We start from the raw sequence: 13,696 nt of genomic DNA on the forward strand, positions 1-13,696 counted from the left end.
ACCAGGCACCATCCGCGTGAGCCCGCAGGTAGCGACGGTCTCACCTGACAGCTGGCTACAAATGCGCACGACACCTCAAACTAGACCTGCCCAGCTGAGCCCAGTCCAACCACAGAATCATGGCGATCATAACTAATGGGGGTAAGCCACTCAAGTCTGCGGTGGTTCATTATGTAGGTACCATCATGATGTCCGGTGTCTCGTGACCAATCCGAGACTTAGAGTTGAAGCGCTTGTTGTGGTCTCTGCCAGGTAAAGGGGAGGAACTCCCACTCGAACCAGCTCTTTCTGGTCCGAAAGCCCGCATCGCTGACCACTAACTACAGTGTCTCGGTCAAAAGAGCAGTCATCGCGGAGTCATGACTAATTCCCGGGGGTCAGACTCCAGGCGCATCCCGCGCGGCGACGCGGTCACGGGAAAGAAGGGCAGTTTTCCCCCCACCCCGGTCCCGTCGGAAATGCCACTCTTAACATGGCTGCGGTGCATCGACGCCTGCGCCTCACACCCAACATGGCGTCGGCGTACCGTCCCAGCCCCGGATGACAACGCTCCGGAAATGCTCCTGCGGCGGCGGCGGAAGCGGAAGCGCCGCGGTGGTGGGGGCCGCGGGAAGCGTCGGTAGGGCTTCTCCCTCCCTGTCCACCACAATAACAGCCCCGGCCCGGCGTAGGTAAGGCGGTGGCCGCTGGGCCAGGGGACGGGAGGCGGGCCGCGGAGCCCGGGGTGCGTGTGGCGGGCCGCGGGCTCCGGGGCTGCTGGCTTGGGGTCTCGAGCCCCTTTCGGGCCTAGAGCTCCGGGGAGAACAGGGATTGGGTTTGTGGGGCTTGGCCTTCTAGGCCTTGGTGGCGAAGTTTGCCACCTTGTCGGAATCGGGCTCAAGAGCCCGGCGTACCGAACCCGCGGTGGACCTCGGTTCCTTCAACAGGAGGAGGGAGTTTGGCTGCGACGGCTGGTGGGACCCCCGTCCACCCCGGACGCCCCGAGTCCCCCGGGTTTAATGTTCAGGCGGCGTGGAAGCCAGGCGGTGGAAGGGGGCGTGCGGCCGGCGTCCCGAGGGGCCGTGCCTGCGCCGGAGCCAGCGCACACATCGGGGCGAGACGGCCGCTCGGGGGTCAGGCACCCGGTTCTGGTGTCCCCGGCCCCCGTGTGAGCGCGCCCGGGGCCGTGACCTTCTCTGTGCGGGGGACGCCTGTCTGTGAAGTGGCCGTTCTGGATGCCTCTCCTGCCCCTGCGGCTCGGAAACGCCAGGTTCTCGGCCCCCTTTCAGGGAGGCTTTCCGTAGACGCCGAGCTGAAGAGCACGTCTTCCTGACCGGCTGCGTGGCCGGGAGTCGGCTGACGGAGGACGTCTGTCCTGCTGGTGTCCCCCTGGACCCCACGCCGGCCAGGGCAGTGGGCACTTACTTGGGAGGGGTCCTGTGCGGCGCGGCGCGGTGTCCCGCAGACGCTGCTTTAGGGCCTCCTAGCAGCCGTGCGAAGCACACCGGTCCGGAACACAGGAGCCCTTGGGTTTTCTGGTCGTCACACTTGCTGTCACCTTGCGGGCTCACTTTGGGCAACTTCCGTCCTCTCTCAGGACTTGAGATTCCTCATCCGGCAAACGAAGGTGTCGAACTGGGTCCCCGGTCCTTAAGCCCCCGTCCCGTGCTCCCGGCACAACCGAGGAACACAGCAGTGGCTCTGCAAGGCCGTGACTTTCTGGGGGAGGGGACACGTGGGGCGCGCAGGGCATACGTGTAGTCGCATAGATTGAAAACTCGGTGGGCGTAGGTTTTTACTTTCATTGTTGACAATTCCTGGGTGTGGGTGACCCCTAAGCCTTCTTCCCTGTCTTTAAAATTTGTGAGGCAGCGATTTTTACGTCTTGTTTAGGTAAAGAATTATTGCAGTAAGGGAAAGGAACATGGGGAAATAAAACTGGACTGGGAACTGCTGGAACTGACGCCTGCGGTCCTTGCACTTGTATTTGGTGACTTTATGACTTAGGGCGACCCAGCTTACCTCTCTGGGACTCACTTCCCGTATCTGGAAAATGAGCGGTTGGACGGGGTGATTCCTATGCTCCTTCGGCGCTGTAGTTCTGTTTGTTTTTTATCTGAGCACCTTGGTGGATGCGGTGTGTTATGTCTTTAGGCAAGAGAGGCTGTCTTAGGTAGGAGACATAGAAGGTGTATGATATGAGAAATGGGGCCAAGTTCAGTGACGTGAACGATTACTTTGATATGAGCAAGCTGAAGCCAATAAAAACTGAAGAAAGGCATTAGAGAAAAGAAGCACAGGGAAGCCCTCGTCCAGGTGTTTTTAAATGGGAAAGAGGTGAGGGTAATGAAAAGTAATTTAAGTTGTAAGAATTGAAATGAGTTGTAAGAAACTGGATAAAATCTACCTCCACTCTGAGACTGTGAGCTTCATGGGAAGAAGGACTTTGTTACCATCTAGCACTTAGTAGGAAGTAAATAATTGAGCTAAGGATGGATTATTTAAAGGATAGATCAGGGGTGTCCAAACTTTTTTCAGCATTTTTCACCAAGGGCCGTATGCGGTAAAACACGCAAACAGCCGGGCCACTCACTCGAGGTGAAGTACGTATTGCCTCACCTGGTTTATTTAAGTAAACTAAATATATTTTTGGAATTTGCTGCGGGCCAATAAAAAATGGATTGCGGGCCGCAGTTTGGACACCCCTGGGATAGATGGATGAGTGGATGGATGGAGAGATACATAGACAGATAGACAATAGCAATCAAGTAAAGGAGGAATTTCTCCAGAGAATTGTTATTAGTTAGATGCAGAATGAGAGATTGATACAGAATTATGAACATTTTATAAAATAAGAGGTCCCTAAGATTTCTGATTAGCTGTAAGGTAGGTTTATCTGCCCTGTAAAGTATGTAATAAGAGGCAAACAAATACCCTGGAGGGTATGATGTGAGCTGGGGAAGGGAGTAATTAGTAGAATAAGTCAGGGATGGAGGAGGATGTTGACAACGATTGAACACGTATAGGAAGTTTTTCAGTTGTGACATTTATGGAGTAAAGGAGTGAATTTAGATAGGTCTTTTATAGATATCAGCGGTTGCAAGAATTGTGAACAATAAGTGTTAACACCTCTATAATGGTAATAGAGGATTAAAAGGAAAATAACTTCATTTTATAAGCAAGGAAATGTTTGTGCTCCCCTACAAGAGGTGGAGATACTCTTGAGGGCTAAGGGTTAAAAAACTGATCAATTTTGGGAACAATTTCGGAACAAGCAGAATGAACTGAATCAGCAGAGGATAGTGTTGTTTTGTTTGGGATGGGAGGAGATTGGAACTGGCAGGTTAGAAGAGTATACCTAAGAGGAACTGTATTATGGAAGAATACTCACAAACAACACAGGCTTACTACTTAGAATGTAGTTGGGCTGCCAGGACAAAAATGGTGCTTCCTGTGGCTAAGGTCTGCAGTAGATAGCCACAGAATGACTGTAGGATACCCAGGGCTGCTGGAGGCTACTGTGTAGGGGCCTAAATTAGATGGACCACAAACCCTAATTTGTGAAAGAGGGTGCAGTCAGCAGGAGTTCTGTCAGAGCTTCCAGAAACCCATCTCTAAGCACCGGGGCATAGATAGCTGTGGAATGCCGGGAGACAGCCCAGGTGCAATGATTGACTTGATGATAGGGTGTGTAGTGTGAGTTGGGGGGGTCTGAATCCCATCCTGAGCTCGGACACTTTATATATGCCCTTGGGCAAGTGACTTATCTTCTGTAGTACTGTGTCCATCTGAAAATTGAGAAAGCCATTCTTGGATAGGGACCTCTGGATGAGCTTTGATGTGTCTGTGAAGCCCCTGCGGAAATTCAGTGTACGTGAGTCTGCATATGTTTTGTTTTTCTCTTGGGGAGAAGATGTGCAGCTTTCATCATAATCTCAGATGGGTTTGTAACTCCAAAAAATTAAGAACTGTGTGACGAGGTAGCCTCTGAGGGCCCCTTCAACTTCTAATATTCTGGGTTTCTGTATTTCTGTAGAATGACGTTTTTTTGAGGATTAGAGTTTAAGCTTCCAGAATTTGCTAACCTTAGAAATAACCTATTGCTGCAAACTATAGTCTGCACACATTTATACTCACTTGTTACTTAATACTCACCTCTCCCTTAGCCTCTATGACTCCTTTGCTAAACCAACTGCAATGTCCCCATCTTTATCTATTGCTGATAACTGGAATGTTCCTCCATTTTTCTTTCCCTTTTAACCTACTACTGCTTTGAACCTTCCCTTCTTTGTTGACTCTCTCAAGTGGCAAATGGTAATATTTTTAGGAGATAGGGGTAGGAAGAAACTAAGACATAGAAAGCTAGTTGTGGCAATTTTCTCTGCTCACTTGCTTTTATCCCTCATCCTAGTGAAAGAAAAGCAATTAAGAGAGTGCACCGTACAAGAGATCACTTGGGACTTTGCATGTCTTGCGTGGTGTTTTCTTCTCACACAGGAATACCAGACCACTCTTACTCTGTGCCTGGGATGACGTGCTTATGGTCTAGCTGTTAGTTCACGTGAGTGAAGATGAAGTCAAGTTTAGCTGAAACAATTTTGCTGTCCTTTATAGTTTGAGTGATGGGAAGGCAAGATAAGTGAGTCCTTTAATGAGGAAGCTTTTTATCTCCTGAACATTTCCAGGGGCACCTCCTTGGACTGATGGGTTTCCCCCGTCTCGAGGTCCTGTCCTGTTAAACCCCTAGATATAGGATGGAGATCTTATCCTTTCCTCGGTGTGCATCTCCAAGTCCTGTCCCCACCAGACACTGAGAGTAGGGGCGCTATTCCGCCTACTGCAGAGTAGGTATTAGCTGCATGACCAAGACTTCAGTTCTAGGCATTATATGGCGAATACACATACAAATTCACCTACACTTTTAGTGTTAGTCCTGCTAATTTAGGCCCCTTGGTAATGTTAATGCCTCCTGTATGTTAAACCGATTTTTGTGGGCTTGCTGGAAACATAACCTCTGTATGATGTTGTATAAGGTCATATCTGAGAGTAAATCTTTTTCTGAGTTCCGAACAAGTGAACTTTTATAAACTCAGTGATATTTAAGATGCCCTCTATTTGGTTTAAAAATGCAAATGTAGTTTGTTTTAAAAATTCAAATGGGGCTACTAAATCTGATTCACTCAAAACCACAGCATTGCAAAAAAAAACAAGGTACAATGAAAGGTGGAGTCATAACATGAGGATGTCAGTTATTAAGTGGTGTGGATTTGATGAAGAAAAAGAAGGGAGAAGGGCTAAGAAAGATTTTTACTTAAATGATGGGAAGTCAAGCACATGTTATCCGTGAATGTTTAGAGTTGTCAAGATGCTTAAAGGTGAAGCATATGCTAAAATATGACCGCTGGAGACTTAATCCATGGTTGGATTGCTCTATGCTAGTTAATCGTCTTGTTGACTCATTTCAGTGCTGTAGAGTGGCTGTTCATTATGGGTCTTTATTGGAGTGAGATCTGAGTACACGATTGCCAGGGTCACGGGCTTGGTGCTGAGTTTGAGTGCTGTGGGAGCAGATAGGAGCGTGAAGTGGTTCCAGCGGCCTTGAAGCTGCTGGATGCATATGGCGGCATGGAGAGATCCCGCAGTCCCCTGAGGGTTTCTCAGGAGCAGAGATCTTTTCCTTTTCCCAGCACAGGCACGACTAATAAAATGTTGCTGTTAGAAGTGTATGTTAAGTCTCCCAGGGAGCTCAGAAAAGGGGGTGAGCAGAAGTTCTCACAGAGTACTTAACATTTAAACGAGATTTTGAAGGCAGATTTAAAAAAGAAAATAGTGGTTTTCTAGATAAAAAACTAAAAGGAAGGGAAGGACATTCTAGTCAGAGTTAATAGCTTAGTCCACATGGAAGATCAGTGTGTTTGGGGAAACCAGGCTATGGGTGCAGCTGGAGTGAGTCCTGAGGAGCAAGTGGGAAGGATTGAAAGATGAGCTTGAAAAGGTGGCTTGCGATTGTACTCTAGAAACTGGATTCTTTGCAGGCTGATTTTCTGTTTGTTTTTTAACAAATATAATATACATGACCAATCTAAAATGTTCAAAGAATATGAAAAGTAAAAGTCTCTTTCTTACTTTCCTAAACCTCTGTTCTCCCTCCCCAGAGGTTAACCACTGTTAATATTTTGTCATGGATGCTTCCAAAAATGTCCCATGCAAACACAAACATATTTTTCCTTTTTCTTGTATGCAAATTCAACATCTTGCTCTTTTCACTTACCGCAAGCAGAGGAATGTTTTTAAAAGCTAACTCTAGCTTCAGTGTGGTATGGTAAGTATTTATTCAGCAGATTATTTGATGTGGGCCTACTGTGCTAGACCCTGGGGGTTCAGTGGTGGCCATTACTTAGAAGCCCTTGCAGTAGCCCGGGTGAGGGTTGATAGAGGCCTGAGAGCCAGTGGGATTTGATGCAGGAGCAGTATTGTGGTAAAATTGATAAGAATAGCCAATCGACTGACTGTGGGAAGTGAGAGATCTTATTTTACAGATGGAGAAATTGAAGTTTGGAGAAATTGAGTGAATTAGCTAGAAAGCGTCAGAAAACAAATTAGAATTCAGGATTCCTGGTTCCTTAGATTTTTACTTATTCTAAATAATGCGTTTCTGTATTCTGTATGCTCTCTGTATGCTTTTCAGGAAACGATGTTCTGCGCCTTTTGTGTAATAATTTTATTAATTTGAATGTGGTCTGTACCATTTGTTATAGCACTACCTTTGTCTGTATTGTAAAATAAATGTTTACCTAGGTTTTCTAGGGATAATTTCTGCATCTGGGTTTGGTGCTTTAGTCTATTCTCTGCTTGGTTTCAGGTGCTTTGAACTCAAGTAACCAAGAGGAGAGATTTGCTCTTTGATACTGGAGATAACGCAGCAATGGGTCCACGAAAGAAAAGTGTTAAAACTTGTCTCATGAATAATGAGATCCCTGAAGAAACTATATCAGATGAAACGAAGGACTATATGAATCAACTTTCACATGAAGTGCTTTGCCATATTTTTAGGTAAGACTTTGTTTGGTTGACTTGCACCTACCTGGAATGTACAAGTACAAACAAATCCTAGAGTACACTGTCCAATATGGTAGTCGCTAGCTACATGTGGCATTTAAATTTAAATTAAATAAAATTTAAAATCCAGTTCCTCAGTTGCAGTAGCCCTATGTGACAAGTGGCTACTGTGTAGGGTGTCACAGGTGGTGAAGATAGAGAATATTTATTTTGTTGCAGGAAGTTCGATTGGATAGCATGAAGTTCTTATTGACTGATTTGTTGACTTGTTATTACAGTACTATACATAAGGCAGTGTTTTTGACTTTTTTGACTACCATCTGCAGTGAGAAACACACATTTTGCTTAGTATGTGCATATACGTAAGTGATTGAAACAAGTTTAGTGAAATACCCATCATTACCATATGCAGTGCACATATTAAAGTTGTTTTGTGATAAGCTCTTTCAAAATCTTTTTAAAAATTATATTTTAATCCAAACTGCATTATAATAGTAGTTAAACAAATAAACAAAAAACCCAAAACAAAACAATAGTTAAACAAATAAAAAACATTCTAGTTTCCCTTGCTTCCTTCTTTCAGTCATTATCCATTCAAATAATTCCTAACATTCTGAAGTTGAGTAGCTGAGTTTGAATCCTGAATTGCATTTACTAGCAGATGGACCAATGATAGATATAAAGATATTATTATAAGAATTCAATGAGATGATGCTTTTAAAGCACTTAACACATTGTATGGCTTAAATGCTTGGTAAGTGTTAATGGTTATGATTGTGTACTGCCTATTTTCATATTGCTACATGGTCTTCATAATTATCATTTTAGTCATTGCGTTCTATTCCTGTGACACGATAATTACCTTCTCCCTAACGTCTGGATTGTTTCCAGTAGTTTATACAATTATAGTGAACTTTTCTAACCTTCTGGATTTTCATTTATTTTAGTTTATTTACCTAGGGGACATTTCCATAAATGAAGTTCTTAGAAATGTTTTGAATTTTTTAAAATTATTGAATATTTGCAGATTGAAAAATTGTAAAATAGTGATAGCAGAGTTACTTTGGGGAACCATAAGTACTTTACTTTTCTTATATAAATTTATATTAGTCCTTATCTTCTGCAGTTTCTTTTTCTGTGACATAGAGTAGTTTTTGTTCAGTTCTGTCTGGGAATAGAAGGCCCAATTAAAATAACACTTTTTTTGGTTTGTTTGTTTTTTAACATAACAATGATACCAGAGTTGATCTGGCAGAAAAAGTCTGCCAGAATAGCTAAATTTTTTTGGTAAAAGAGTCTATAATCTTACCAGATGTTCAAATATGAGTATATTCTAAAATATACAATAATTAAATATTTGATATTGGAGGAGATACCCAGATAGTTGAGTAACACAGACAAACTGCATATATAGGCTCCATGTGCGGATTCAGATATATTTGGGGTCTAATTTATGAAAACCTTGGTATTCACATCAGTGAGGAAGAGCTTTGTGGATTATTCAGCGGTGATGTCACAACCTCAAAACCATTTGGAGAAAAGAATAAAAGCATGTTCTTATGTCTCATATCTGACAACTAAATTCTAAATACATCAGTGAAATAAACAATAAAGCTTTTAAAATTCTAGAAGAAATCATAGATAAAATTGTTTCCGGGCTTGTGTGTTAGATGCTGTTGAATAATGGTAGGACATGGGAACGAATTGGACCATATTTTAAATTGATAGTGGATCAAATAACATTCTTCAGTTCGAATAATATTCAGATGGAAGTATTGGAATCTAGAAGGATGTTACCCTGCTTATAATGTAAGAAAAACATGTAGCAAATTGGCAGAATGTAAGATGAACTGTGAACTAAGCTGAACACTTGAATTTGGTATGAGATGTTAATTCTAAAAAAAAAGATTTATTTTTAGGCTTCTAAAGTTTTTATCTGAGGACCCACGTTGTAATTTTGTAGTAACTACTTGGCATGTTTTCATGAAACAAGAAAAACTGGCTTCTTTAGAAACCTAATCTTTGCTCTATGTGCCATGTTAACACATCTTTTCTAAAATGTATTTGATCTGCCTTTTGAACTCTAGCCCATTGACTATATATGAAGGAAAAATACATTTGTTTTTCTGAGGGCAAGTGTGATGTAAGATAAACTTCAGGTGATTACTGATCTGTTTGTATTTAAAGGGAATATAATATTAACTCAGGCAAATACTGTGGATAACAATCATTTGGGGGGAAAATGTTTTAGTGGCAAAACTTGATTTAGAAAACAAATTTAATGTTTTTCATTGCTTATAAAATGTGAAGTTGTATAGCTTCTGAAAATTGTCCTACTTATACTGAGTTATGGAGAATGTACATTAAATTAGCAGTAATGGTTTTTCTGTAGAGAATTTGATTTCATTCTCTATTCAAATAGTTTCCAAGGAAAAGGGAGAGGGGCCAGAGATAGAAAAAAATGGAGTAGAGAAATATTCAGCAGGCATACTTGGACTTTTGTTTTAGAATTAGCTTAATTTTTAGGAATTTGACCCACCTGTGTAGACATCCCTGCACTTCCTCCCTCTTAACTAGGTGTTGACTTTTTGCAGATTAACTTTTTTTGAGCCATTTTCACCACTTGCAAAATGAAGTCATAGCACCCACTTTATCATTGAGGTTTCTAGCAGAAAACAAGATACACTCAGCTGGAACTGGAAGATAATTTAATGAAGGGACTATTTAGAGAGGCGTGGGTAGGGTGAAGGGAATCAGTGAAGGATGTTGGAGAATTGAACTGGGGGACTAGCAACAGCAGAAAGCCTCTGTTTATTCTTGACAGTGGCCAAAGTCTGCTGATAGCCAGAGGGAGAGGGTACACAGTAGATCAGAGGAAGGAAGAAAATGGATTGGGGGAGGGTTGTGTGGCAGACAGAGAACACCTATCTTGTCAAGTTGTGAAACAATAACTTCCTTACATTGTCTATGACACAAACCAGCTCAGTAAAGGGTCGTGTTTACCATTAAAAAGAAATGAATCTAGATATGCATGGAGAATGTTAAGAAAGAGAGAATGAGATTTTCTGGTCTTTCAGAATAGACATTGGTATCACTGGAAACAGAACAAAAGTAAAGGTTAGTTGAAAAGTTTCAGGAAGGAAGAAATAACAGGAGGTTGGAAAAGAGGCAATTGTTATTCAGATGAAGTGTCTCAGTGCTTGTGCAATACTTTCCCTCAGAGTGGGTGGCTGAAAAGGTAAAAGATCTAGGAAAAAATTGTATACTATAAACTTAGTATACATATCTCTTGATGAAGAAAATAGTAGAGTTTGTGGGTGGTGTTGAGGGAGCAGAGAGGAATTTTTTAGCCCTGACAAAGGAAGTAGATCTTGAAAAAGTTTTGAAAAAATGGTGGCCATGCTGATCATGTCTGTCAAATTGATCAGTTCTCTCTGATCTTCCTCACATTCCTTTAGTTGCCTTGAAATGTACTGATATTTTCCTTCCTTTTTTTGTCTTTTGACAGTTCCTTTGTCCTTTAAAACTTAAAAGAAGTTCTATCAAATGCCTTGTGTAGGGAATGCAATACTTAAATATTTGCTAACTTACCTGTTTTTAGTAAAAAGCCATATATGCATGTTAATCTTAAAAACCCGGTGAATACCTAAGGTCTTACTTCATTTGAGAGATAGGAGAATGGAGGAAGGAAAAAAATAACCCATCAGGGAGAGGAAAATACTTAACCCACTTGATAAATACGAGTTTCTTTCTCTCACAAAGGTACCTCCCTCTGCAGGATATCATGTGTATGGAGTGTCTTTCCCGGAAGCTAAAGGAAGCAGTGACCCTGTATCTGAGAGTTGTGAGGGTTGTGGATCTCTGCGCAGGGCGGTGGTGGGAATACATGCCAAGTGGTAAGTGGATTTGGCCTGTAAGGTACAGGGGAGCCCTACGAGACACTAACAATAATGTTCCCATCAAATGTTACTTGTTGTCTTGAGATAGGTAATCAGAATTACCTTGTAAGTAGGGAGGCAGGATGTTATCTAAATTATTTAGGTTTGTTTAGGTTAATACAATACATTTCGCCTGATGCTTTACTGTTTTAGTGTCTATTGTTTTTATTTCCTGCTCCATTAAGGAACTACATCAGCCTGTTCCACAATATATATGATTAGAGAATACTTATTGAGCCTTTTATTAACTAAAGATATGTCTATCACATTAGACAAAGTATCCTTTGTTCTACGATGCAGGTTTTCATAATTTTCCTGTACCCCTTAATGCACTTCTGGTTAAATAAATATTTATTAGTTTTTGTAAAGCTGCGCTAGTAGGCCACAGAAATTCCACGTTTCAAACTTTAATTTCTTTAGCACTTTTAAAAAGTCCGTATTAGGTCTTGGAGATTATCAAATAAGGCATTGGCCTTGCAGGTCAAACCATACCAAATGGACTTCAGATAAAGAGAGCAGGAGAAAAGAAAGTTGAGGACTTTGGTTAAGCAGAACACACCTGAAAGGCAAGAATTAAAATTAAGAGCCAGTCAGGCTTCTTTTTGGTTAATATCAGTCCATTAATTAGTGCTTTTTTTTTTTTTTTTTTTTTTTACCTGTTGTTTAGCAATTTTAAATGTCTTTTAGCCACCTTTCATCAACAATGTTCAGATTCTGATATTTAGAAAATGTGATGAGAGTGGGTAGCTGGGAGCCTAAACAGAAGTGAAGGGCTGAGGAGATAATTGTCTTGGTCTGTCCTATTGTGTGGAACAGGAGACACTACCTCTGGCGTGATGGAATATTGTACAGTTTGGGGTACTGTATCCTTGAAAGAGCGTCATCCGTCAACTGGTAACTCTTATCAGTTGGCCCAAAGTTATTTACCAGTGTATACCTTTTTGTGAAGAACATTATAAAGACCTGAGGCTAGCACTTAGCTTGGTAAAAAGCAAACCACAATTGTCTTTAAATACTTTAAAGAAACCATCCTAAGAGAGAAGGGGTCATCTTATTCCAGAGTGTGATCATTTATAGCAGGAGAGAAAACAGTAGGGCTGTGTGAAAATCACTGTCATTCCTTATATTGGATTTGCTTTAACAGAGGTGAGGCCAGCAGGGATTCTGGAGACAGGATCTACGAGGATAGCGGGGCTCCCACGTGATACAGTCTAAGAAGAGTTTGTATGCACATTGCTGACTTCTTTCAGACTGGGAGAAATACCTTGAGCCCAAAGCTTCCCGTCCCTGCACTGAATATAAAAAGAAAGTCACAGCACACAGTCTGTAGCCTAAATAAGCTCTTACTGTTCCCTGGAGTTTAAAGCCCGGTCCTCTGTATAATAATGCTCACTAAGGTTTTTATATAATACCTTATGGTTACGTATGTGATCTCTCTGGATTCTCATACCATCTCTGTCAAGGAGGTTGAACTTGAACCACATTTTAGTGAGACGCAGTGTGTCATGTACAACAAAAGAGGATGGACATTGGCAGAGATCAGACTTGGTTTTGAATTTGGGCTCTGCCACTGCCACTTGATAGCTTTTAAACTCCTCCAAGATCTTTTTTTTTTTTTTTTTTTGTTACATTTGTAAAAGGGGTGATAACCTTTTTCATCAGGTTGTAAGAATAGATAAGAAACATATAAAATGATTAACACTTTGAATAGCTCAGTCAGTAAAGGTTACTATACAAGGTGATAATATGAACTGTTACTATAATCAGAGACCAAGTAATTTCTGTTGTAGGTCCCTTCTTACCCTTCAGTTTCATGATTGTAAAGTTAACATATCTGGAGTAGCCCTGTACAAACAGAACAACTTTTGAGAACTGTAGTGTGTAAGACTTAGTGACTTAGGCTTCATTTTTATTCTTGAGTGTTAATGTTTTTGTCATTCGTGAGCAGACAGTTGGCTTTCTGACAACCTGTATTAAAAACAAAAAACCCCAGATAAATAAAGTACCATCTGTATGAGACTCGTCTCCCTACTTATGTCACCAGCACCTTCTGCTGTGGAAGTAACCTGCCTCCTTCTGTTCCCATCTGGTCGATTCCCCCTGGGGAGCACAGCTGGCCTCAGAGATAAAGAGCCCTCTGCCAGCTCAGCGTCCTCAGTTTGGATCGCTTATATTCTCTTAGCAACTTGCATCTGTCTTTGTGAAAAGAGTGAATTGTCTAAAATGTTCAGGGTGTCATCGTTAAACTCAGGACAGAGTAAGTAAGAAATGGATAGATGAAGAGAACCTAGTTTGAGATGGGATTTAGGTTAGAACTATAAGCTTCCTGAAGATGAGGATCATATCTTACTCATTTTTTAGTTGCGTGCTCTGCAGAGCCCTTGAGGTTTTATGGACCAGAAAGCACTTTTGGGGAAGGAGGAGGGTGGTGTTGATCAGGTAGGTGGTCCTCCCTCACCCACCCATCATATAGTCCAGGTTATCTGGGTTAAAGGTGTGTTGTTCCTTGTTGAAGATTTCTGTGCCTTAAAAGCAGCAACAAGAACAAAAAAAGGCAATAAGCAGTTAAAAGCCTCAACTATAAAGTATTAACTCAGAATAAATCAAGTTGCTGACACATTTCCTCTGTTACTAAAAGAAAAGTTTTCTGTTTAGCCGTTTGTTCAGCTGTGTTAGTCTTATGAACATTTAAAAAGGAAACCTCTTTTTTTGTTGTATTC

The 13,696-nt window shown here is 41.8% G+C and overlaps 1 protein-coding gene across 5 annotated transcripts in view; it reads left to right on the plus strand.

Moving 5' to 3' along the window:
• Positions 1-565: 565 nt before the first annotated feature.
• The window catches only part of FBXO38 (F-box protein 38), a 46,505-nt gene continuing 33,374 nt past the window's right edge, over positions 566-13,696 (plus strand). For 2 of the 5 annotated variants that reach the window (XM_081036005.1, XM_081036007.1), the window contains exons 1-3: positions 566-671; positions 6,842-7,032; positions 10,817-10,934. In XM_081036005.1, coding sequence (XP_080892131.1) covers positions 10,823-10,934 — 112 coding nt within the window. In that variant the 5' untranslated portion in view covers positions 566-671; positions 6,842-7,032; positions 10,817-10,822. Of the gene's footprint in view, positions 672-6,841; positions 7,033-10,800; positions 10,935-13,696 lie in introns of all 5 variants that reach the window. The other 3 variants (XM_081036003.1, XM_081036006.1, XM_081036004.1) reach the window with 2 other exon arrangements.

Source organism: Rhinolophus hipposideros, assembly GCF_964194185.1.
Source record: "Rhinolophus hipposideros genome assembly, chromosome: 23".
Lineage (NCBI taxonomy): Eukaryota > Metazoa > Chordata > Mammalia > Chiroptera > Rhinolophidae > Rhinolophus > Rhinolophus hipposideros.